The 26,392-nt window shown below is 42.6% G+C and overlaps 1 protein-coding gene across 1 annotated transcript in view; it reads left to right on the top strand.

Moving 5' to 3' along the window:
- The first annotated feature begins 5,529 nt into the window (after positions 1 to 5,529).
- Positions 5,530 to 26,392, top strand: part of LOC106572565 (synaptotagmin-6) — a 107,800-nt gene continuing 86,937 nt past the window's right edge. Inside the window, exon 1 of the mRNA XM_014146859.2 lies at positions 5,530 to 5,753. Within this exon, the coding sequence (XP_014002334.1) occupies positions 5,597 to 5,753 (157 nt within the window). The 5' untranslated portion in view covers positions 5,530 to 5,596. The remainder of the gene's footprint in view (positions 5,754 to 26,392) is intronic.

Genomic DNA, 26,392 nt, shown 5'->3' with positions numbered 1-26,392 from the left:
GTCACTTCGCTGTCCCTCAGGTCAAGTTCATAGGAGTGCTGATGTTGATTAGCATAGCTTTGACTGAGCGGTCCCTTTGTCATGCATTTGCCACTCTGAATCAAGTTCAACACCTGCAGCCACAGGCCTGTCAGAGCACACAGATTCACTAAAGATGATGTTGACACAAAACCCTCCCCTCTCTTGGCCACCTCATGTGCAACAGCTTTCCTTATTTACTAGGAATAAATAATTCCCATGCACACCTGCTATAGTCAATATTAGTAACACCCCCACCCATTCTCATTATTTATAGATAGCATCTACACTCTATAGATAGCATCTTGGCTGTTAACGTAAAATATGGTGTATGTGAGATTAGCTGGTATAATGACAATGATAGGCCTAATACATGGGTTTTATATAGCACTTTTCAAGGACCAAGACACGCTTAAGATTGGATTGTTTGATACTGAATTAGCTGTGAGTGCTCTTAGCAGTGCAAACTTGATTAAAACCTTAATTCTACATAAGCATACTTCATATTTACGTCTATTTCCCGTAATGCACTTCTGACGCTAAGTATTTCTAAGTTATTCAGAGACTAGAGTACAGTATCTACAGTCCAGTCAGCTGCTATACGACTTTGATGCTATGTTTGATCTTAAAGATGGATGAATAATGAAGAAGCTGGTGTTATACAATTAAACCTGTGATGTTTAATAAATGTTGGATTCTACTTAACAGGTGGTGGGTGGATGGCCATCCCAGGGCTGGTGGTTCACAGGAGATGGAGAGGAAATGGGGATAAAATGGTATGAAATGCATACAGGTAAGTTATACTTCAATTGTATTATGCTAAATTATAAACTGGGTGGTTGAAAAGCGTTGCGTCGTGCTTAAGAACAGCCCTTAGCCGTGGTATATTGGCCATATACCACATTCCCTCAGGCCTTATTGCTTAATTATACTATACTTATTAAAGGAACTACCCCTCCTTACCTTCATGGTATGCTCAAACCCTACATCCCAACCCGAGCACTCCGTTCCAACACCTCTGGTCTCTTGGCCCTCCCTCCACTACAGTTCCCGCTTAGGCTAATTAAAGCTCTTCTCTGTTCTTGCACCCCAAAGGTGGAACCAGCTTCCCCCTAAAGTCAGGACAGCGGAGTCCCTGCCTCATCTTCAGAAAACGTCTGAAACCCTACCTCTTTGAAGAATATCTTAAATAACTCACAGCTATTATATTGTTTTAGACTATATTCTTGAAAAATATTACTTATAAATGCCTCATGAGTTTAGTTCAACTGTCATACCCCATCAGAACCCAAATATAAGCTTGCTTTACTCTGATATTTGTAAACTACATAAATGTAAAAAAACCCACTGTATAGCCTCAAATAATGGTTAAAACAAATGTTGATACCATGGATGGTCAGTCCTTGCATTTGAGAGTGGTTACATTACTCCAGTCCCATCCCTCAGCTGTTTCCCGAAACAATGGCGGGAAAACACTTTGTTATTGTTTCAACTGCTGATTTCCCCTACTGCCAGTCTGCCACGCAAATGCTCTTATGATGAAGTGCAAGGCTGTAGGGCAGGCTGAACTGTCACGTCCACAAAACTATTTTTCTCTCAAGTGCATCAGCAAAATACAGTGCCGTCACACCGGTCTATCACCATGCCTACTGAGTGTTGGCAGAAGTGGCGGAAATCATGCTGCTCTGTCCCCATAGTCATAGTGTAATAATATTTATTTACTAAATGTTAATCCTTTAATTAAGTAGTGACAGACTACTGTCTCCCCATTGATGCACTGAGTAAACAACAGTTGGATGCATTGCACCATCACATTTTTCTAACAACAGTTAGATGTATTGCACCATGAAGCAATTTCCAGTGCTTTCCCCACAGTACATACAACCTTATGGCTTGGGGCAACAGGTGGCTGTTGATTGACCCTCCAGTATTAGCCAGACACTCCACAGGTAAATAAAGAAGACTGGATCAGCTAGAGCAGATGGAGAAAGTAATTGACTCCTTTGAAGAGGTGCAGCCAGAAAGAATTTGTTGTCCGCCTGAGCAGATCCAATCCTCATTACCTGGGATCAACAGAGGACCAGAGGACCTGAGAGGGGATCCAACCAGGACCAGAGGAGATGAGGGGGCGAACACAGACCAAGATTAGCACCCAATTATCTCAGCAACCATCTGAAGAAACTCCTCCCCCACCAAAATGGACACGGCTCCTCTTTCAACGCGGTCATCTCTGTCTCGGCTCAATTAAGTTAGGGAATCAATCGGGAATATAATTTTGTATGTAGGGAAGAGAGGCATGAAGTCATTATTCCTACATCTTTATCTTTATTAGGTTGATTAAATTAAGTTGAATAATGTTAAAGTCAGTAAGAATGTAATTAAGGCTCAGGGTCAGGGAAGTTAATGCAGAGTTTTGTGTGGAGACCAAGTCACGTCAATTAAACAAGTTTCTCCTGGCAGTTTTCCCAGTGCATGCAACAGTCCTGAAGAGACTGCAGATTCAAGTAAATTAATGAATTAATATCAAATGTATCTCAGGGTTCAACCCTTGAAATAATGATGATCAGAAACTAAATTCAGTATTGTGTTCACTCAACAGTTGAACAAAATATTATCAAGCATTTGAATGTACACCTGCACACACAAACACACTCGCAAGGTCATCTAGATGCAGATACACACATGTGCAGCCAAGAACACTCAAAAGGCTATTAGGATGCAGCCATGTGCAAAAATCACTCCAAAGTCGATACAGACCGTGATTAGGTCCGGTCGGAGGATATGTCTCCCATACACAGTCAGTCCCTCCCTCCGTGCCCTCCTCCTCCTCCCTTCTCCTCCTAATCAGACTGTTGTAAACATTCAGCACGCAAAGCACAGGCAATCACGTTGTGGAGGAAGGAGAGGAAAGGAGGAGGAGGGAGAGGAGGAAGAGGGAGAGGAAAGGAGGAGGAGGTAGAGGAGAAGTGAAAGGTACAAGACACAGGGGGTTTATCTTAGCCCAGGGAGGCAGTGATACCGGAGGGGAGTGATACCAGAGGGGAGTAATACCAGAGGAGCGTTATACCAGAGGACAGTGATACCAGAGGAGTGTGATACCAGAGTGGAGTGATACCAGAGGAGAGTGATACCAAAGTGGAGTGATACCAGAGGATAGTGATACCAGAGAGGAGTGATACCAGAGGAGAGTGATACCAGAGAGGAGTGATACCAGAGAGGAGTGATACCAATGGGGAGTGATACCAGAGGGGAGTGATACCAGGGGGGAGTGATACCAGAGGGGAGACCCGGAGCTGAGGGATCAGCTGACCTGAGAAAAACAAGCAGCCCACTGGTCCAAACGAGAGGCTTTTCATTACTACACACAGACAGAGGTACTGGCGTGGGAGGAGGGGGTTGGGAGGATGGGGGGAAAAAGAGGGAGGTGGGGGAAGATGGGAGATAGGCTTCAATATCCATATTTAGTTACTGCCCAGTGAATTAATCTGTTGCGTTTTGTTTGGGTGGGGGTTAGAATGGGGGAGAATAGGGGAAGTGCTGAGGACATGGGCTCAAGTATCTATATTCAGTTGTTGCAGGGTGAACTCATCTGTTGCTTGGTGGAGGGGTTAGAATGGGGGAGGGGTGGGAGAGTGGGGGAAAAACAGGTGAATAAGGGGGAGGGATGAGGGAGTGAGGGGAGAACAGGAGAGTAAGGGGAGGTGTGGGAGAGTGGGGGAGAACAGGAGAGTAAAGGGGAGGGATGAGGGAGTGGGGAGTGGGGGGAGAACAGGAGAGTAAAGGGGAGGGATGAGGGAGTGGGGAGTGGGGGGAGAACAGGAGAGTAAAGGGGAGGGATGGGAGTGGGGAGTGGGGGAGAACAGGAGAGTAAAGGGGAGGGATGGGGGAGTGGGGGGAGAACAGGAGAGTAAAGGGGAGGGATGAGGGAGTGGGGGGAGAACAGGAGAGTAAAGGGGAGGGATGAGGGAGTGGGGGGAGAACAGGAGAGTAAAGGGGAGGGATGAGGGAGTGGGGGAGAACAGGAGAGTAAAGGGGAGGGATGAGGGAGTGGGGGGAGAACAGGAGAGTAAAGGGGAGGGATGGGAGAGTGGGGGGAGAACAGGAGAGTAAAGGGGAGGGATGAGGGAGTGGGGAGTGGGGGGAGAACAGGAGAGTAAAGGGGAGGGATGAGGGAGTGGGGAGTGGGGGAGAACAGGAGAGTAAAGGGGAGGGATGAGGGAGTGGGGAGTGAGGGGAGAACAGGAGAGTAAGGGGAGGGATGAGGGAGTGGGGAGTGGGGGGAGAACAGGAGAGTAAGGGGAGGGATGAGGGAGTGGGGAGTGGGGGGAGAACAGGAGAGTAAGGGGAGGGATGGGAGAGTGGGGGGAGAACAGGAGAGTAAAGGGGAGGGATGAGGGAGTGGGGAGTGGGGGGAGAACAGGAGAGTAAAGGGGAGGGATGAGGGAGTGGGGAGTGGGGGGAGAACAGGAGAGTAAAGGGAGGGATGAGGGAGTGGGGAGTGGGGGGAGAACAGGAGAGTAAAGGGGAGGGATGAGGGAGTGGGGAGTGAGGGGAGAACAGGAGAGTAAAGGGGAGGAATGGGAGAGTGGGGAGTGGGGGGAGAACAGGAGAGTAAGGGGAGGGATGGGAGAGTGGGGGGAGAACAGGAGAGTAAGGGGAGGGATGAGGGAGTGGGGAGTGGGGGGAGAACAGGAGAGTAAGGGGAGGGATGAGGGAGTGGGGAGTGGGGGGAGAACAGGAGAGTAAAGGGGAGGGATGAGGGAGTGGGCAGTGGGGGAGAACAGGAGAGTAAAGGGGAGGGATGAGGGAGTGGGGAGTGGGGGGAGAACAGGAGAGTAAAGGGGAGGGATGAGGGAGTGGGGAGTGGGGGGAGAACAGGAGAGTAAAGGGGAGGGATGAGGGAGTGGGGAGTGGGGGGAGAACAGGAGAGTAAAGGGGGAGGGATGAGGGAGTGGGGAGTGGGGGGAGAACAGGAGAGTAAAGGGGAGGGATGGGAGAGTGGGGGGAGAACAGGAGAGTAAGGGGAGGGATGGGAGAGTGGGGGGAGAACAGGAGAGTAAGGGGAGGTGAGAGGGAGGGGCTGTAGTATCCATATTCAGTTGTTATTGAGTGTTCTTCATTTTAATTTGTCAGAGCTTCAGAATAAATGTGATGCAATAATTATTGTTCCTAGAATACCTGGGGGCATAAGTGATTCATCAAGCCTACACACTTGTACACACACAGTCCCCAACCGTAGCTACACGTGGACATGCACACACACACAAACTTAATACATATACACACATACACACAAACGTGGCCCAGATCAGATACAAACTCACATTTACAAATGCACATACACGCTAACCTCCACACACTGAAATATACACACACCCTTGAGAGACAGTACAAGACAGAACAACAAGAATCAGCCGTACGGACAGAGACCAGTCTCATTTATCTTCTGTCTAAGCCGGGCGGCTGTGTGTCTGTTTGTGTGGGTGCTGTACAGTGCATGCGTTACGTGGCATGAGTCTCCTTGGATGAGCACGTTGCTGAGACACAGCTCTGAGAGACAGAGGATGCAGCTGGGAGCATGAGTCCTGACGGAGAGGAGTATGACATGTTCTGTCAGAAAGCTGTGACCCTGATTGTTGACCTCTGCCTCCAGAACAAGCAGCTATTGGACCAGGACACCTGCCAGGACTTCCTGTTTCTACTGTCCAACCAAAACTCGGACCACAAGGAACCAGGTAAGAACATTTAGAACATGTACATAGAATCTTGAGCATGTTTTATAACAGTGTCTATATTCCAGAATATGCACTGTGTTTTTGCACTGTGGAATTGGTTTTCCCTGCTGTCACTCCTTTTTGTTTCTCAAACAGTGAGCTAGCATTTGTGACATTTGTGCTAAATTTGCCTTTCTTGCAGTAACAACTTTTATATACAGTACAGTAGATTAGGACTTATTAGGGCCATGCACAGACCTTTCAGGGGTAAGGTGCTCAAAATGAAAAAAGGGCAACCCCGCTTGAAAGAATAATAATAATAATTTATATCTCGAAAGTAATAACATACTAAATCCCTCTGTAACGAAAAATTATTTATATTTTTATCAAAGGCCTATTTATTTCTGCACAACACAATCACTCGTCATCAGAAATTGTAAGCAAGTTTTTTAGGCTACACTGCCTCCTAAAGACATGATTGACATTGAGAAAAGAGGATGGGCTATCAGCTGATCATTGATGTTGATGATTTATGTAAATCTGCTAGTTAGCTAGCTCAATTTATTTTACTGATTGTGATTTGTCTCTCTATCTTTCTGGAATGCATCTGCCAACCATACCGAATATTGATGATAATGTGTGCTAAATCAAGTGCTAGCAAGTGTTAATCAATGTTATGCTGCTGGGGCAATACTGTTGATGTATTTAAACTGCATCTCTCAAGCCATGCATGTTTGGATACCAGCCGGCGCTTGCACAATCTCCTTGCAGGGCAGACTGGGGAAAAGGCACAACTGGGCAAGCGCAAGCTCCATACAGATCAACATGGTTATGTCTTGATAGAATACAGCTTGCATCAAATTACAGGCACAACCAACGGACAGGGTGGGTGGTGGGGAACTTGACCACGACTTGCGGGCAGTGGGTTCCGAAACAGTGGGGGGCGGGCGGGCAGACAGTGTTTTGTCAACTGCTATATCATCAACTAATACAGGACTACTAAAGGCCCAGTGCACTACTTTTGTGAAGAAAAAAGATATATACACTATCAGTCAAAGGTTGGACACACTTACTCCTTATTTTTACTATTTTCTACATTGTAGAATAACAGTGAAGACATCAAAACTATGAAATAACACATATGGAATCAAGTAGTAACCAAAAAGTGTTAAACAAATCAAAATAGATTTAAGATTTTAGATTCTTCAAAGTAGACACCCTTTGCCTTGATGACAGCTTTGCACACTCTTGGCATTCTCTCAACCAGCTTCATGAGGAATGTTTTTCCAACAGTCTTGAGGTGTTCCCATATATATTGAGCACTTGTTTGCTGCTTTTCCTTCACTCTGCAGTCCAACTCATCCAAAACCATCTCAATTGGGTTGAGGTCAGGTGATTGTGGAGGCCAGGTCATCTGATGCAGCACCATCACTCTTCTTCTTGGTCAAATAGCCCTTACACAGCCTGGAGGTGTGTTTTGGGTCATTGTCCTGTTGAAAAACAAATGATAGTCCCACTAAGCACAAACCAGATGGGATGGCGTATCGCTGCAGAATGCTGTGGTAGCCATGCTGGTTAAATGTGCCTTGAATTCTAAATAAATCCCACAGTGTCACCAGCAAAGCACCCCCACACCATCACACCTCCTCCTCCATGCTTCACGGTGGAAACCACACATGCAGAGATCATCCGTTCACCTACTCTGCGTCTCACAAAGACAAGGTGCTTGGAACCAAAAATCTCAAATTTGGACTCATCAGACCAAAGGATAGATTTCCACCGGTCTAATGTCCATTGCTCGTGTTTCTTGGCCCAAGCAAGTCTCTTCTTCTTATTGGTGTCCTTTAGTAGTGGTTTCTTTGCAGCAATTTGCCCACGAGGGCCTGATTCACAGTCTCCTCTGAACAGTTGATGTTGAGATGTGTCTGTTACTTGAACTCTGTGAAGCATTTATTTGGGCTGCAATCTGAGGTGCAGTTAACTCTAGTGAATTTATCTTCTGCAGAAGAGATAAACTCTGTGTCTTCCTTTCCTGTGGCGGTCCTCATTAGAGAAAGTTTCATCATAGCGCTTGATGGTTTTTGTGACTGCACTTGAAGAAACTTAAGTTCTTGAAATGTTCCGTATTGACTGACCTTCATGTCTTAAAGTAATGATGGACTGTCGTTTCTCTTTGCTTATTTGAGCTGTTCTTGCAATAATATGGACTTGGTCTTTTACCAAAAGGGCTATCTTCTGTATACCACCCTACCTTGTCACGGCACAACTGATTGGCTCAAACGCATTAATTAAGAAGGAAAGAAATTCACAAATTACCTTTATACAAGGCACATCATTTCACATCTGAAATGCATTCCAGGTGACTACCTCACGAAGCTGGCTGAGAGGATGTCAAGAGTGTGCAAAGCTGTCATCAAGGCAAAGAGTGGCTACTTTGAAGAATCTCAAATATAAAATATATATTTGATTTGTTTAACACTTTTTTGGTTACTACATGATTCCATATGTGTTATTTCATACGTTGGGATGTCTTCACTATTATTCTACAATGTAGAAAATAGTAAAAATAAAGAAAAACCCTTGAATAAGTAGGTGTGTCCAAACTTTTGACTGGTACTGTATATCAGGTAGAGCCCTATCTGTGCATGTGATGGGACTATTGATGACTGGATGCCACATGGTATTAACAACAATTGTATAAGTAGGTGCATTTTTCCAGAACAAATTTATTTTTTGGAAGAAAGAATTCACACGCACACACGCACATGCACTATCACTCTGTATTACTTATTTTCTTCTCCTTTTGTTTTCCTCACTGTCCATGGTAGGGTCAGGCTGGGCCTTGGACATATCTCTAATTAGTTTTTGTGACCTCAGGGCAGAGCAACCATAGGTATAGCCTATAAACCAAACTCAGAGTGACTTTTTAGTTAGTCTGGGGGAGCAGAGCTCCTATAAAACAAATAAATCAGCCTTTAGCTTAATTTCTGCTGATGCTGTCCTGATCGCTCAACCTTACCATTAGCATTATAGCAGATTGGAGCACACAGCTCCCTGCAACTGAAACTGATAATATTGTTGCATGGATTAATGAGAGGACTCATGAGAGTCTAAGAAGGCGCACTTTACTTTCGTGAAGAATCTCAGTCAGTGCTATTAGCCTGGTATATTTACTGCACCAAAGTTAATGCATTATTAGAGGGACATTAAATTGCCAAAAGTATGTGGACACCCCTTCAAATTAGTGGATTTGGCTATTTCAGCCACACCTGTGTATAAGATCAAGCACACAGACATGAAATCGCCATTGAGACAAACATTGGCAGTAGAATGACCCGTACTGCAGAGCTCAGTGACTTTCAACGTGGCACCGTCCTAGGATGCCACCTTTCCAACAAGTCAGTTCGTCACAATTCTGCCCTGCGAGAGCTTCCCCGATCAACTGTAAGTGCTGTTATTGTGAAGTGGAAACTTCAAGGAGCAACAACGGCTCACAACGGCTAGTGCAACACATAGTGCGTAAAAATTGTCTGTCCTAGATTGCAACACTCACTATGTAGTTCCAAACTGCCTCTGGAAGCAATGTCAGCACAAGAACGCTTCATCTGGAGCTTCATGAAGTGGGTTTCCATGGCCGAGCAGCCACACACAAGCCTAAGATCACCATGTGCAATGCCAATTGTTGGCTGGAGTGGTGTAAAGCGAGCCTCCATTAAACTTTGGATCAGTGGAAACGCGTTCTCTAGCGTGATGAATCATGCTTCCCCATCTGGCAGTCCAACGGAAGAATCTGGGTTTGGCGGATGCCAGGAGAACGCCACCTGCCCGAATGCACAGTGCCAACTGTAAAGTTTGGTGGAGGAGGAATAATGGTCTGAGGCTGTTTTTCATGATTTGGGCTAGGCCCGTTAGTTCCAGTGAAGGGAAATCTTAACGCTACAGCATACAATGACATTCTAGACGATTCCGTGCTTCCAAATTTGTGGAAACAGTTTGCTGACGTACCTTTCCTGTTTCAACATGACAATGCCACCGTACACAAAGCGAGGTCCATACAGAAATTGTTTGTCGAGATCGGTGTGGAAGAACTTGACTGGTCTGCACAGAGCCCTGACCTCAACTCCATCGAACACCTTTGGGATTAATTGGAACGCCGACTGCGAGCTAGGCCTAATCACCCAACGTCAGTACCCGCCCTCACTAATGCGCTTGTGGCTGAATGGAAGCAAGTCCGCGCAGCAATGTTACAATATCTAGTGGAAAGCCTTCCCAGAATAGTGGAGGGTGTTATAGCAGCAAAGGAGGGACCAGCTCCATATTAATGCTCATGCTTTTGGAATGAGATGTTTGACGAGCAGGTGTTGATATACTTTTGGCGTTGTAGTGTACTTTCAAAGTTCTTTAATGTTGCAGATAGTCCCACTGTGATTAATTATGTTGTTAAATATATCCAATTGTTAAGTACACACAATGTCTTTTTTTTCTTCCATTGACATTTATTGCGTGTCTGAATTGAGTTGCCTATCATAATGGAAAAGACAACTCATCCTACAGTATAGCTGTCTCTACAGTAATGGATATTGAAATGGCTGGGAAGAGTTCTTCTCATATACTGAACAAAAATATAAATGTAACATGTAAAGTGTTAGTCCAATGTCTGAGCTGAAATAAAAGATCCCAGAAATGTTCTATAAGCGCAAAATGCGTATTTCTCTCAAATTTTGTACAGAAATTTGTTTACGTCCCTGTTAGTGAGCATTTCTCCTTTGCCAAGATAATCCATCCACCGGACAGGTATGGCATATCAAGAAGCTGATTAAACAGCATTATCAGTACACAGGTGCACCTTGTGCTGGGGACAATAAAAGGCCACTCTAAAATGTTCTGTTTTGTCACACAACACAATGGCACAGATGTCTTAAGTGTTGAAGGAGTGGGAAATTGGCATGCTGACTGCAGGAGCTGTTGCCATAGAATTGAATGTTAATTTCTCTAACATAAGTCGCCTCCAACGTCGTTTTATAGAACTTGGCAGTACGTCCAACCGGCCTCACAACCCCAGACCATGTGTAACCACGCCAACACAGGACCTCCACATCCGACCTTTTTACCTGCGGGATCGTCAGATACCAGCCACCCAGACAGCTGAAGAAACTGTGGGTTTGCACAACTGAAGAATTGTCAGAAACCATCTCAGGGAAGCTCATCTGCATGCTCGTCGTCCTCACCAGGGTCTTGACTTGACTGCAGTAACCAACTTCAGCGGGCAAATGCTCACCTTCAATTGCAACTGGTACGCTGGAGAAGTGTGCTGCTCTTCACGGATTAATCCTGGTTTCATCTGTACCAGGCAGATGGCACACTGCGTGTATAGCGTCGTGTGGGCGAGCGGTTTGCTGAAGTCATCATTGTGAACAGAGTGTCCCATGGTGGCGGTGGGGTTATGGTATGGGCAGGCATAAGCTACGGACAACGAACACAATTGCAATTTATCGATGGCCATTTGAATGCACATAGATACTGTGATGAGTTCATGAGAACCATTGTCGTGCCATTCATCCGCCACCATCACCTCGTCTTTCAGCATGATAATGCACGGCCCCATGTTGCAAGGATCTGTACACAATTCCTGGAAGCTGAAAATGTCCCAGTTCTTCCATGGCCTGCATATTCACCAGACTTGTCACCCATTGAGCATGTTTGGGATGCTCTGGATTGATGTGTACAACAGCGTGTTCCAGTTCCTGCCAATGATCAATTAGCCTTTTAAAATTATAAATTTGGATTAGCCAACACAACGTGCCATTGGAAAACAGGAGTGATGGTTGCTGATAATGGGCCTCTGTACGCCTATGTAGATATTCCATAAAAAAATCTGCCATTTCCAGCTACAATAGTCATTTACAACATTAACAATGTCTACACTTTATTTCTGATCAATTTTATGTTATTTTAATGGACAAAAAATGTGCTTTTCTTTCAAAAACAAGGACATTTCTAAGTGACCCTAAACTTTTGAACGGTAGTGTACATATAAACTGAATACGATTTTTACATTTGGATGATTTTGTAACTGCTTATACATAGACCAATACATCAGGGAAACATATAGCTACAGTATGTGACATGATTGAAGAGCCAGCCAGAGAATTTGGACTGAAGGCAGGTACATAACAAATGTCATTCAGCGATGTTTCTGCTAGGATGGATCCCCATGTCAGAGGGTACGCATCACACCATTTCTGACAAAATCCTATGTCACTCCGCATTATCCTCAGCGATGGAATCAAATGTACTTCACCATGCCATGGGCATCCGCCACTAAGCTGTGGGGGCATTAAATGCCATTGCATGTTATCCACCCATCACTGTGAATCTCTTCTGCCACATGAAGGATAAACGCAAGGCGCTTTACTTTCTTATTGTTGGGACTTGGTAGAGATGTGGAGGGGAGATTTGGACAGAACTTAGAACATGGCCATGGCCTGGCACCTGACATGTGACGTGTACCTTCTGGATCCATCATTGTAGTGTAGGAACTCTTCACTGTTGCAATGTCTTGAAAATGTTTGACAGTGACACAAGGATCAGGTATTATGTGAAAGGAAAATGCCAACGGGAAGTCTTAATTCAACTCATTATTGTTATTCATCCATCTCAGGAAATGTATTTTACAATAACCTTATTGTGTTGTGTTTACATTTTTGCTGATGCCTTTGGAGAGATAAGAGGGGGGAATGTTTAGGAATTTTTCTGCTGCATTTCATGTTGGTGAATGAAGTTATGTTCTCCTTTGTGATTAAACTAGAGCAATACGGTTCTGGGAAGAAACAATACTGCAGTATCTCCAGGGGAATTTCTCACAGAGCACTATGCTGCTAGTTCAGGCTATAATGTAATGTTTGTCTTTCCTCACTTATTCAAATTCTGTAAGGAGAAAATGACAAATTATTAGAAATATAGGTAAGTTCCATCCAGAACAGGGAACTGGTCGCTCCTTAGTCCTCTATTTGCAGGCCAGGAAGGATGACGCAGTGCAGGTGAAATCCAAAACAACAGGACAAAAACATCAAATTAACTAGGCTGTAGAGATTACTGTAGAACCCTTACAAACCTCCCTTTAATAATTAATATTCACACAGTCACACTGACTCTGTGTTCTACAGACACAGCACTTCACAGTGAGTACAAACATTTCCAAAAGAACATTGGAAAACGGTCCATTTCCCTGTGAGATGCCTATGTCTCATTATCACGACATGAAGGCTGTTGTGGTAGCGCTTCCGGCTGTGCACATTTGGATTAACGAATACAGTCTGATATGTGACAGCACATAACAGGTTTGAAAACCGACTGACTTTTTTATGTATACAGAACAAAAATATAAACGCAACATGAAACAATTTCTAAGATTTTACTGAAATACAGTTCATATCAGGAAATCAGTCAATTGAAATGAATGAATTACATTTACATTTACATTTACATTTAAGTCATTTAGCAGACGCTCTTATCCAGAGCGACTTACAAAATGGTGCATTCACCTTATGATATCCAGTGGAACAACCAATTAGAATTAGATCCTAATCTATGGATTTCATGACTGTGAATACAGATATGCATCTCTTGGTCACAGATACCTTTAAAAAAAGATAGGGCCGTGGACCAGAAAACCAGTCAGTATCTGGTATGACCACCATTTGCCTAATTTAGCTCGACACATCTCCATCACATAGAGTTGATCAGGCTGTTGATTGTGGCCTGTGAAATGTTGTCCCAATCCTCTTCAATGGCTGTGTGAAGTTGCTGGATATTGGCGGGAACTGGAACATGCTGTCGTACACGTCGATCCAGAGAGTCTCAAGCATGCTCAGTTGGTGGGATGTCTGGTGAGTATGCAGGCCATGGAAGAACTGGGACATTTTCAGATTCCAGGATTTTGTACAGAGCCTTGCGACATGGGGCCGTGCATTATCATGCTGAAACATGAGGTGATGGCGGCGGATGAATGGCACGACAATTGTCATTCAAACTGTGTTCGTTTTTACGTAGCTTACGGCTGCCCACACCATAACCCCACGACCACCATGGGGCGCTTTGTTCACAATGTTGACATCAGCAAACCACTCGCACACATGACGCAATACACGTGGTCTGTGGTTGTGAGGCCGGTTGAACGTCCCTCTAATCAGGGACTAATTTAGACATGGGACACAAGGTGTGTACAATTAATTATCAGGTAGAACAGATAACCAGCAGGCTCCGGACTTCGTAGTGTAAGAGTTGAGTACCCCTGCTCGTTGGAGGTGGCTTATGATAGAGAAAGTAACATTACATTATTTGGCAACAGCTCTGGTGGACATTCCTGCAGTCAGCATGCCAATTGCACCATCCCTCCATCACTTCAGACATCTGTGGCATTGTGTTGTGTGACAAAACTGCAGATTTTAGAGTGGCCTTTTATTGTCCCTAGCACAAAGTGCACCTGTTTAATGGTCATGCTGTTTAATCATCTTCTTGATATGCCACACCTGTCAGGTGGAGGGATTATCTTGCCAAGGAGAAATGCTCACTAACAGGGATGTAAACTAATTTGCGCCCATAATTTGAGAGAAATAAGATTTTTGTGTGTATAGAAAATATCTGGGATCTTTTATTTCAGCTCATGAAACATTTACATTTTGCATTTCAGTGTAAATTCAAGCTTATTCGAGAGGGAATAAAGAGGAAATAATAGAAATTCTAGTTCTTTGAGAGTACTGTACAGCAAAAAGGGTTCCAAAAGGATTCTTTGGCTGTCCCCATAGGAAAACCCTTTTTGGTTCAAGGTAAAACCATTTCTGGTTCCATGTAGAACCCTATTGGATTCCATGTAGAAGCCTTAGTAGAACGGGTTCTACATGGAACCCAAAAGGGTTCTACTTGCAGCCAAAAATTGTTAATTGAAGGGTTCTCCTATGGCTACAGCCGAAGAACCCTTTAAGGTTCTAGATAGCACCTTTTTTCTAACAGTGTATGCACATCACCGCAAGCATTATAACCCATCTAGTTCTATCTCTATTCCCTGCCTTAGACCCACCGACACGCAGAGGACTAAGGTTATCCTCCCTGAGAGTGGCTGATAAAAGCCATAGGTTAAATTCAAACGGATCCCGTCTCTCAGTTAGCCCAGTTGGGTGAAGAGGTGGCTGAAATAATGGCCAACCAAGTGGAACACATTTTTCATTACAATGCACTAAAGACAAAAGGAGCAGTCCAGAATACCAATCACGCCTCTGTTCTGAGAATATGAGCAGCACTCCAATTGGAATTATTTAGCTTTTTCCACTGTGTTATTTTCTTATGTTCTTTTTTTAACCATTAACTTTTTGAAGATCACTAGCTTTTGGGACATCCCTGATGGTGTTGCTTGTTGGGGTGTTATCTATCTCTCAGTAGAACCGTACAGGGCTATTTCCCACCATGCACTGTGATGCTCTGTGCTGTATCATCGATGTAAATCCACCACCCTGCATGAATAACCCACCACCCTGCATGAATAACCCACCACCCTGCATGAATAACCCACCACCTTGCATGAACCAGAGGCACAGTTGGTTTTCTCCCTCAATATACTGACCAGGTTAATCCAGATGAAAGCTATGATCCCTTATTGATGTCACTTGTTAAATCCATTGCAATCAGTGTAGATGAAGGGGAGGAGAAGGGGTTTAAAGCCTTGAGACAGATGAGACATGGATAGTGTATGTGTACCATTCAGAGGGTGAATGTGCAAGACAAAAGATTTAATGCCTTTGAACAGGGTTTGATAGTACAGTAGGTGCCAGGCGCAATGGTTTGTGTCAAGAAATTAAACGCTGCTGGGTTTTCAACACTCAACAGTTTCCCGTGTGTATCAAAAATGGTCCACCACCCAAAGGGCATCCAGCCAACATGACAACTCAGAAAGAGATCTAGCAAACCAGACCATATTATTCATCCTGGCCTGTTGCAAATATAGCTACAGAATGCACATTGAAACACATGGACATTTTGTGAAGCCCTAGAACTGGATCACAGCATATAGAGGAATTACATGCATGCCTATATCTCAGCCACAACATAGAATAATTAACTGGCCTGTATAGGATTACATGCATGCTTGTGTCTCAGCCACAACATAGAAGAATTACATGGCCTGTATAGAATTACATGCATGCCTGATAGTGGCGACCCATTATTCAGGGCAGGTGGGGCATAGCTGCCCTGTTTTGCATGTTATTTTGGCATTAATACGTGTCACATATAATTTTGCAAACAATGAAAAAAAAATTCATTGACTTAATAAAGCCGCATACTCTACAAACATGGTATCTTTTTTTGCTTTCTTGAGTAAGGCAGCTCCAAAATGCAAGTGTTTCAGCCTAGCTCAGTGCTTTCTGTGGTGGTATCGCAGCCAGCGGAAAATACAGAGAGTAGGGCTTGGTAATGTTCTCTAGTTGAGCCGTGATTGGCTCAGTGTTCTGTCACTCGTGGAAACACTACGTTACCGCGAAATCTACGAGGAGAGCTCGAAAATTCAAGCCCCTTGGGTGCTGCCATAGAGTTACATTAGAAGTGCCCATCCAAGAAGGCTCAAGGTCATTGGCCACAGATAAAATGACGTCAAATCACGTTATATCTACCGTAACTTTGATTGGTCTGATCATGTCAAACATCATACTTTCAAAATCTTAGCTAGCAAGCTAGTAGTCATCATCATGAATCAAGTCAACAATCTACTAGCAAATCCTTTTCAGTCGTTGTCATATGAAGAGAAATTATGAAGAGAAATTATAGATAAAATGTATTGGTGCTCATCGGCCATTGGACACAAACATTACACAACATGTTGGAAATCACAAATTCAACAATTTGTGGTTTGGAAGAATCAGTGGCTAACTGCAACCATTGCAAAGCAATCACAAGCCTGCTATTCAGTGGAGTGAGTGTGTGGTCCAAGTGTGGGTTTAATTAAGGGTCTCTTTTCCAAGCTTAGAAGGATAAACATTCAACATTGGCCATGCTGTCAATCCAGCATGACTTCTGCCGCGTTCAAAACAACTGGAAACTCGGAACTGGGAAATTTCAGACCTCAGTGAGTTCAAGAACTGGGAACTCAGAAAAAAATTTGCTCCTGCTGGGAAAATAAATTTTGAACGGTCATCCAACTCAGAATTCCAAGTCGTGAACTCGGGCCTCTTTCTAGAGTTCTGACCTGAAGATCACAGACATCATGATTCAATTTTTCTTTTTTTTCGGGATCCCAGTTGTCTCGAAAACACCATAAATTCAGAGAATGTCAGAATTTGATGACAAAGTTTGAAGACAAGATTTGCCCACGAAGGGCTGCTGCGCCACCTTCCTGTTCAAGTGAGCACAGCACAACAAGGTGAGTCAAAAAATGTATTGTATGCTGCTGCATAAATTATGTAATATGCCAGGGAGATATGTATACTGTAGTTAAGAAAGTTATACTAATTGTACTCCTACTAACAGGAAGCTGATAGTAGCCCATGTGCCTCACCCTATTCATTTGGTCCCTTTTCCCCTCATAACTTGGCCTACTGTTCTGACTTGGTGGTGCACATGTAGCCTATAGCCTGTTTTAGAGAAATGTCATCATCGAATATTGTAAGAGCTTTCATTATCTGCTTATATACCCCCTTAATTTATCCTACGGTTCTGACTTGGTGTATAGGGAGAATACTGTAAGAACAGCCCATGTTCTGAATTATGTCGCTGTACATTTCAAAAGTGCTGAACAAATAGTTATATTGACTACGTCCATCCTAGCTCGCTCATTAATGTATTAATCGAAATTACGGATTGCGTCTCATCTGCTCGTCGTCCCCTTATGCCATAGTTTGTACATCTCAATTGTCAGTAGAAACCACATATGTTTAAGCATGTCAGCCATATCATCTATGTTTTTTTAAAGCCAGTTAATGAGGCTGAAGGAACTGTTTCGCTGCCAGACAAGGCTCTGTGTAAGGTGTTGGGACTGCTGTTGGGACGCTGTTGTTGGGACAGCTTTATGTAGGCGCTAACAGTTTGTGGGCACCATTTGTCACTGTTATATTGCAAATAATGTATTGTTTAGTGTTGTTTTGTGTTGTGTAGTGGCTTTGCTGGCATGCATCTAAACATTTTAGGGGGAGTTTGCCGCACCAAGCTTTTCGTGCTAAAATCGCCACTGCCTGTATCTCTACTACAAGAATTGCATCATGCCCTCATTTCTCTCATTTACCACTCACATCAGTGCTTTGAACACAACTCATTTACCCAGAGATGTAGATTAGACAACTCCTACATGGATTATGTTCACGAGAGAGGTTGGCATTGTTGATTTAGCTGCATGCAGACAGAGTTTGCGTCTCAAAAGGCACCCTATTCCCGTTACAGCCCATGGGGCTCTGGTCAAACATAGTGCACAATATAGGGTATAGGGTGCAATTTGGGATATATACAGTCATTCTGTTCTGTTCCCCCATCATCAGGACTACTCTATGCAGCCTGTCATGCTGAAAGCTGTAGTGTAGTTCCAGCTACCCTCTGGGGGTAAAACTACTGCCATTCTCACTGAGTTGGTGATGTAGAAACACTTACAACCAGACATGTGTCCCCACACACTTCATCAACCACACTGATGTGAGACATTAGAAATGCTTAATTCTGTCTTAAAATGCTCATGTATCCAATCGACCTGGATTTGATCCTGGAGTAGGCAACATTTTGTTGAGACGTGAGTAAGATGCTATAGCCAAATCTAGCCCTGTCTTATTAGTATTTTAGTGAGACGTGAGTAAGATGCTATAGCCAAATCTAGCCCCGTCTTATTAGTATTTTAATAAGACTTGAGTAAGATGCTATAGCCAAATCTAGCCCTTTCTTATTAGTATTTTAGTGAGACTTGAGTAAGGTGCTATAGCCAAATCTAGCCCTTTCTTATTAGTATTTTAGTGAGACGTAAGGTGCTATAGCCAAATCTAGCCCCGTCTTATTAGTATTTTAGTGAGACTTGAGTAAAATGCTATAGCCAAATCTAGCCCCGTCTTATTAGTATTTTAGTGAGACTTGAGTAAGATGCTATAGCCAAATCTAGCCCCGTCTTATTAGTATTTTAGTGAGACTTGAGTAAAATGCTATAGCCAAATCTAGCCCCGTCTTATTAGTATTTTAGTGAGACTTGAGTAAGATGCTATAGCCAAATCTAGCCCCGTCTTATTAGTATTTTAATAAGACTTGAGTAAGATGCTATAGCCAAATCTAGCCCTTTCTTATTAGTATTTTAGTGAGACGTAAGTAAGGTGCTATAGCCAAATCTAGCCCCGTCTTATTAGTATTTCAGTGAGACGCGAGTAAGATGCTATAGCCAAATCTAGCCCCGTCTTATTCGTTTTTTAGTGAGACTTCAGTAAGTTGCTATAGCCAAATCTAACCTATTCTTATTAGTATTTTAGTGAGACTTCAGTAAGTTGCTATAGCCAAATCTAACCTATTCTTATTAGTATTTTAGTGAGACTTCAGTAAGATGCTATAGTCAAAACTAGCCCCTTCTTCTTACCTTGGTTTGTTAACATTAAAGTGGTAGGGTGTTATGGCTGTGGGCACAGGGAAGTGAGAGAGATGTTGATATTTACATGCACTACGTTAGAGCCCTGTCAACACCTTATTCACTAATTGGATGATTGTGTTGCATGCATGAAAGACCATAATTACTTACAAAATACCACAGCTTTTTCAGGGGCAAGCCAAGGGTATACTGTATTACATTTTTCTGGATGGTCTGAGTGTTATTATTCATTCATGTATAATAAATAGTTATAAATTCAATGCAATTTATATATACGTATATTACTCTTACTCATATTCCATCATATTCATGCCCAGTATTTTCTGTTGTATTAACTGAAACTGGGTTTCTCAGTCCACCTTGTATATCTGACGCTGTTGGCCCTTTATTGGTACAGACTTTATTATTCCAATTTCCTGGAATATTTCTTGGTTCCTATTCTTTGTTTTTACTTATGGTCCAATTAACTGTCCCCTGAGGAAATGTTACCCAAAAAGAGGGACAACAGAGGAGACGAGAATGAGTGGAAATTGAATAACAACCTCATGAAATACAACTGGAAGGCCTCTGAAGTCAGTGTGTGTGCTGTTGTGTGTGTGATTGTGTGTGGGTGTGCGTCCGTTCGAGCGTGTGCATATATGCTTCTGTGCCTGTGCGTGCAAAGAAGCGTGTTTATGTCTATGAATCAGCGAGAGGATTTGAAGGGGATGGTGTTACATTAATGACAAAATGACAAAATTACATTTCTGTCTCACTTGCACTAAGACAAAGGGTAGGGGCAACTTGAGGTTTGTTGTGACATTTCATTCCTTGATTGTATTAGAGCTCTGTGCCAACCGGCTACAGCCTGAAGTGATGTTACCCAAACTGACAGGAATTGATGGAATGACCTTCCAGCTTGCCCAACTGCTGAAAACCTCTCCATGGGACACTGAGAAACACAGGGAAAGAGACAGTCGTGCCTCTATGATGCATTTTTCACTTATGTTCTACCTACAAAACAACACCAAGGTTGACAAGCATACTGAAGGAAGGGTACTTTGGGAAATGTTCTCTCTAACCCACAGAACACAGGTTTGTGTAACAGATGTGTGGTTGAAGGTCTGTGAAGTATCACCACCAGTGCTTAATTTGAGCCAGATCTTTCCGTAACAAGATCCTGCACCTCTCAGTTTTGGACTGTTTTGTTCCGGAACCTATTTGGCCGGATCGAGAACCTCGCATTGCATGAAAAATTATTATCACTCTTTGCAATGTAAAAATTCGAACAAAAGTGATCAGTGTTCATTCGGGATGCCTCTTTGTTAATTCTCCTGGCCCCACAAAAAAACGTAGTGTGAAGAAGTAGATTTTCAGCCTGGACCTAATATTCTAAGAGTTGATTCGGCTTTATGATTTGCACAACATTGTAACCTATGTTTGAGACCAAAGTGTGGCTGTGTGAAAATCGCTCCAGTATCTCTCACATAACTGGAATGAGATTCCCTTTCTATGAACTCTCTCCCTCTCTGCTCTGAAAGACATGAGCCTGCAACTCTCATCTCTCCAGCCGCAGCACTTCATCATTTATTTCCTTATAGAATCGCGCTAAGGGTTCTGAAGGAACTGCAGCACCCCTTATACATTGAAATACATTTGCCAAAGTTATAGAATTACTGATGTCTGTTGAAATCATTCAGAGTAGTCTACTATAAATGAAATCATTCAGAATAGCCTACTACACCATGAGAAGGCCTATAATTTAGCTACAACGCCATAGATACTATTCTTAAATAGCCTAGCTGTGGATTGTAGCCCAAAAACAAGGACTATAGCCTATAGTCGTAAACACGCTGCAAATCTGTCAGTGAAAAAACAGCATGCAGAAAAAACAGCATGCAGACACAACAGGCCTTGTGCAATATTTCAAATACAATGAAGGGAAACACAGGTTGGAAAGCAAATGGCTCCTGCTGAAAAGAGAAGACTGCTGTAGAGGAGGAAATTATAGTCCTAAAAATGCTTTCCTGTTTCACTGACTCACCCAATGATGCGCAGCCCACTCGCTGGTGATGGCCAATGCGCTCATGCCAAAAGCCTATCTCTCTTGTTTTACTTTGTAAAACAATATTTGGAAGTTGATCAACTATTTTGGTAGCCTTCTTGAAATGTTCCTGCATTGACTGACCTTCATGTCTTAACCTGTTGGGGGTAGGGGGCAGTATTTGCACGGCCGGATAAAAAACGTACCCGATTTAATCTGGTTATTACTACTGCACAGAAACTAGAATATGCATATAATTATTGGCTTTGGATAGAAAACACCCTAAAGTTTCTAAAACTGTTTGAATGGTGTCTGTGAGTATAACAGAACTCATATGGCAGGCAAAAACCTGAGAAGATTCCTTACAGGAAGTGACCTGTCTGATAAGTTCTTGTTCTTCTTGGCTCTCTTTAATGAAAACTGAGGATCTTTGCTGTAATGTGACACTTCCTACGGCTCCCATAGGCTCTCAGAAGGCGGGAAAAAGCTGAATGATGTAATTCCAGCCACTGGCTGAAAAACATTAGCGCTTTTGGTAAGTGCTCTATCAGAGGACAATGGGACTGAGGCGCGTGCACGAGTCGACCCCATGTTTTTATTTTCTCTCTCTTTGAACCTAAACACGCTTTCCCGGTCGGAATATTATCGCTTTTTTACGATAAAAATGGCATAAAAAATGATTTTAAACAGCGGTTGACATGCTTCAAAGTACGGTAATGGAATATTTAGACATTTTTTGTCACGAAACCCTTCTTTACCATTCGGATAGTGTCTTGAACGCACGAACAAAACAGAGGATATTTGAACATAACTATGGATTATTTTGAACCAAACCAACATTTGTTATTGAAGTAGAAGTCCTGGGAGTGCATTCTGACGAAGAACAGCAAAGGTAATAACATTTTTCTTATAGTAAATCTGACTTTGGTGAGGGCTAAACTTGGTGGGTGTCTAAATAGCTAGCCCTGTGATGCCGGGCTATCTACTTAGAATATTGCAAAATGTGCTTTCACCGAAAAGCTATTTTAAAATCGGACATAGCGAGTGCATAGAGGAGTTCTGTATCTATAATTCTTTAAATAATTGTTATGTTTTTTGTGAACGTTTATCGTGAGTAATTTAGTAAATTCACCGGAAGTTTGCGGGGGGTATGCTAGTTCTGAACGTCACATGCTAATGTAAAAAGCTGGTTTTTGATATAAATATGAACTTGATTGAACAAAACATGCATGTATTGTATAACATAATGTCCTAGGGTTGTCATCTGATGAAGATCATCAAAGGTTAGTGCTGCATTTAGCTGTGGTTTGGGTTTATGTGACATTATATGCTAGCTTGAAAAATGGGTGTCTGATTATTTCTGGCTGGGTACTCTGCTGACATAATCTAATGTTTTTTTCCCGCCGACCCTAGAGAGGTTAAAGTAATGTCCCGACTTCTACCGAAGGTGGCTCCTCTCCCTGTTCGGGCGGCGCTCGGCGGTCGTTGTCGCCGGCCTACTAGCTGCCACCGATCCCCTTTTCCCTTTTCATTTGGTTGTGTCTGTCTTGTGTTGCACCTGTTTTGAGTTGAGTTCATTAGTGGGTTATTTAGTCTTGCTGTTCTAGGTTGGGTTTTGTGTGGGATTGTTTCGTGTTACCTGTCGTGGGTTTGGGGGTTACGTATTTCTCTGGCGCTTTATTCTGGACTGCGTTCCGGCCCTTTTTGGGGTGGACATTTTTGTCTGCTTGGGTTTTCCTTATTCATGCCTGTTATTGGTGGTTTGGACCCTGGAAATAAAACACTCTACTATTTGGCTAACCAGGCTATCTGCATTGTGTCCCACCCACCACCTGCCCACCCCTCTTTTACGCTACTGCTACTCTCTGTTAATCATATATGCATAGTCACTTTAACCATATCTACATGTACATACTACCTCAATCAACCTGACTAAACAGTGTCTGTATGTAGCCTCGCTGCTTTTATAGCCTCGCTACTGTATATAGCCTGTCTTTTTACTGTTGTTTTTATTTCTTTACCTACCTATTGTTTACCTAATACCTTTTTTGCACTATTGGCTGGAGCCTGTAAGTAATCATTTCACTGTAAGGTCTACACCTGTTGTACTCAGCGCACATGACAAATAAACTTTGATTTGAAGTAAAGTGTTTCCTAGTAGTGAGTGCATAGTTTTCCGTACTTTCCCCCAATGAGAATGGAACCCACAGCCCTGGCATTGCAAGCACCATGCTCTACCAACTGAGCCACACAGGGTAATCTGTGTAATTAAGAACATGATAAGAATGGTGCATCTATGACATGCCAGAGGTGATACACTCCATAATGTGTGCATCTTAGCTCAGGCTGTAACTATCTAAACTCATGGAAAACGAATGATTCTCTCAAACCCTTCAGATTATGACAGAGAGATTAGAAGAGGATGAGGATAGTAAGTATCTTTGCTCAACCAAATAATTTAAGTTCAACATTTGGTTCTCAGGATGTTTCTAGTACTAGGATGTTCCTGTAACATAGATTTAAGTGTCTTTTCGTATCCTCTGAAAATAGCCCTCTTGGTAGAGAAGACGAGTAGGGTTAATGTCTGGGACCACAGCATTGCTGTAGTTACAATCTACAGCAGAGTTCCCCAACTGGTGGCCCACGGGACCAATTTGGACTAAGATTGGTTTTATTAGACCCTCCAAGTTTAATTTTTATATTTTTATTGTTGGAAATAAAAGACTGTAAAAACACCAGGAAATAAGCTCTAAGTGATTTTAATTTTGGAAATATGTTCCCAAGTATTCCCACGCATAATAGAGAGACGTGATCATATACAAATGTAAGCAAGGTTTCAAATTATTATATATTTTTGTCAAATATTATATCTGTTTGGGCTTCTTGCGGTCAATTGCAGTCTACAAATTATTTGTAATTATGTTCTGGTCCCCCAACCATCCGCTCAAGAGTTGATGATCCCTGATCTAGTGTCCACTTCAGTAGTTTTGTAGGACTCCCTAGTGATTCATATCACAGATTACCTTCACCTGTGAGCAAAATTGAATTCATTGCAAAATTGAATTCATTGCAGATTTGTACTATAATACAGGCTAGTGTGACACATCACAGGGCTTTCCCACATGAAAAAATACTATGGTATAAATACTATAGTATTCACTGTAGTAATTTTGCAGAATAAAGTTAGCAAAAACACTGTAGTGAATACTGTAGTATTTACTGTAGTGTATTTTAGTATTTACATTTAATTATACTATAAATATTGTAGTAAAAGAAAACTGTAGTATATACTATAGTAATTAAATTAGTGTTTTTGTGGATTGTAGAATAATGTAGTATATACTGTGGTGTTTGTGGACTGTAGTATACTGTATTATTCACTGTAGTTTATTGTAGTATTTACTGTAATGTTTTTGAGGACATTACTGTAATATTTACTACAGTGTTTTTGTTTTATTCTCATTAACATAGAAGTGCAGGCTTTCTCCTTGAGGGAACCTACCTGAGAAATACTAAAATAGTACATTTTCTATTACTTGTAGCTAGGTAGGGCTGGGGTCTGAACGGATAGTTCAGAGGTTCTAATCATTTCTATAACCTGTAGGTAACACAATATATGGTTTATACTTGGCATGTAGGTTTCTCACTTATTGGTGGCACAAAGGGTAGTGCATTTGCAGACTGTAGTGTTTTTGTGGACTGTAGTGTTTTTGTGGACACTATTATGATATTTACTATAGTATTCTACAGCATAATACACCATTCTATAGTAAGTGCTACACATGATTGAGGGTACTACAGTGGTAGTATATTATTCTACAGTATACTACAGTTTACGACAGAATTCTAAAGTAAGTACTGTAGTATTATCTAGTAAACTGTAGGTTTTTTTCCATGAGGGTTTACCCAATACATTTATAAGCAATAGACCCCCCCTGGAAACCATTTTGTTTGTCTATTGTCGATCGGTTTGATTCTGAAATTCACTGTTTGTTCCAAACGCTGTTTAGAAAAAAACATTTGAGAGATATTATACACAATATACAGTACCAGTAAAACGTTTGGACACAGCTACTCATTGCAGAGTTTTTCTTTCTTTTTACTATTTTCTACATTGTAAAATAACAGTGAAGACATCAACGCTATGAAATAACACATATGGAATCACATGTAGTAATCAGTGAAGGGAAATCTTAATGCTACAGCATACAATGACATTCTAGACAATTCTGTGCTTCCAACTTTGTGGCAACAGTTTGGGGAAGGCCCTTTCCTGTTTCAGCATGCCCCCGTGCACAAAGCGAGGTCCATACAGAAATGGTTTGTTGAGATCGGTGTGGATTAACTTGACTGGCCTGCACGGGACCCTGACTTCAACCCCATTATTCACCTTTGGGATGAATTGGAACGCCGGCTGCGAGTCAGGCCTAATCGCCCAACATCAGTACCTGACCTCATTAATGCTCTTGTGGCTGAATGGAAGCAAGTCCCCGCAGCAATGTTCCAACATCAAGTGGAAAGCCTTCCCAGAAGAGTGGAAGCTGTTATAGCAGCAAAGGGGTGACCAACTCCATATTAATGGGCATGATTTTGGAATGAGATGTTTAACGAGCAGGCGTCCACATACTTTTGGTTATGTAGGGTAGCTCTAAATCCCCTGAAAGGAAAGGACTAGACATTAAAGCCACCACTATCCTCCATTTTATATGAACTTCCTCTTATCATGCCCTTCTTTCTTTAATCTCTGCGACACATCAGCCCTCTCCAGTCCATTTCCTACTTGGGTCTGTCCCCTGACTTCTTCTCTTTTTTTTAAGTTAACACAGTGGTCCGGTCTTGGGCTTTGTCAATGGATTGGAAGGATTTTGAGGGTGCTATATTAAATCTCCCGAAAGGCGTCTTTGAATAACTGAGTGGATTTCAATTTAGATTCGTATTCTCAGAGACCCCCCATCAGTTCCCTGAAGGACACATCTCAACTGAGCAGAGCTTTCTCTTTGATCCTCTGTTCTTAAGATTGCCACGCTGGGGTTTCAGGTATAG

Source organism: Salmo salar, chromosome ssa15 (genome assembly GCF_905237065.1).
Source record: "Salmo salar chromosome ssa15, Ssal_v3.1, whole genome shotgun sequence".
NCBI lineage: Eukaryota > Metazoa > Chordata > Actinopteri > Salmoniformes > Salmonidae > Salmo > Salmo salar.
Note: the sequence above shows the minus strand (reverse complement) of the source record. Positions and strands in the feature narration are given on the sequence as shown.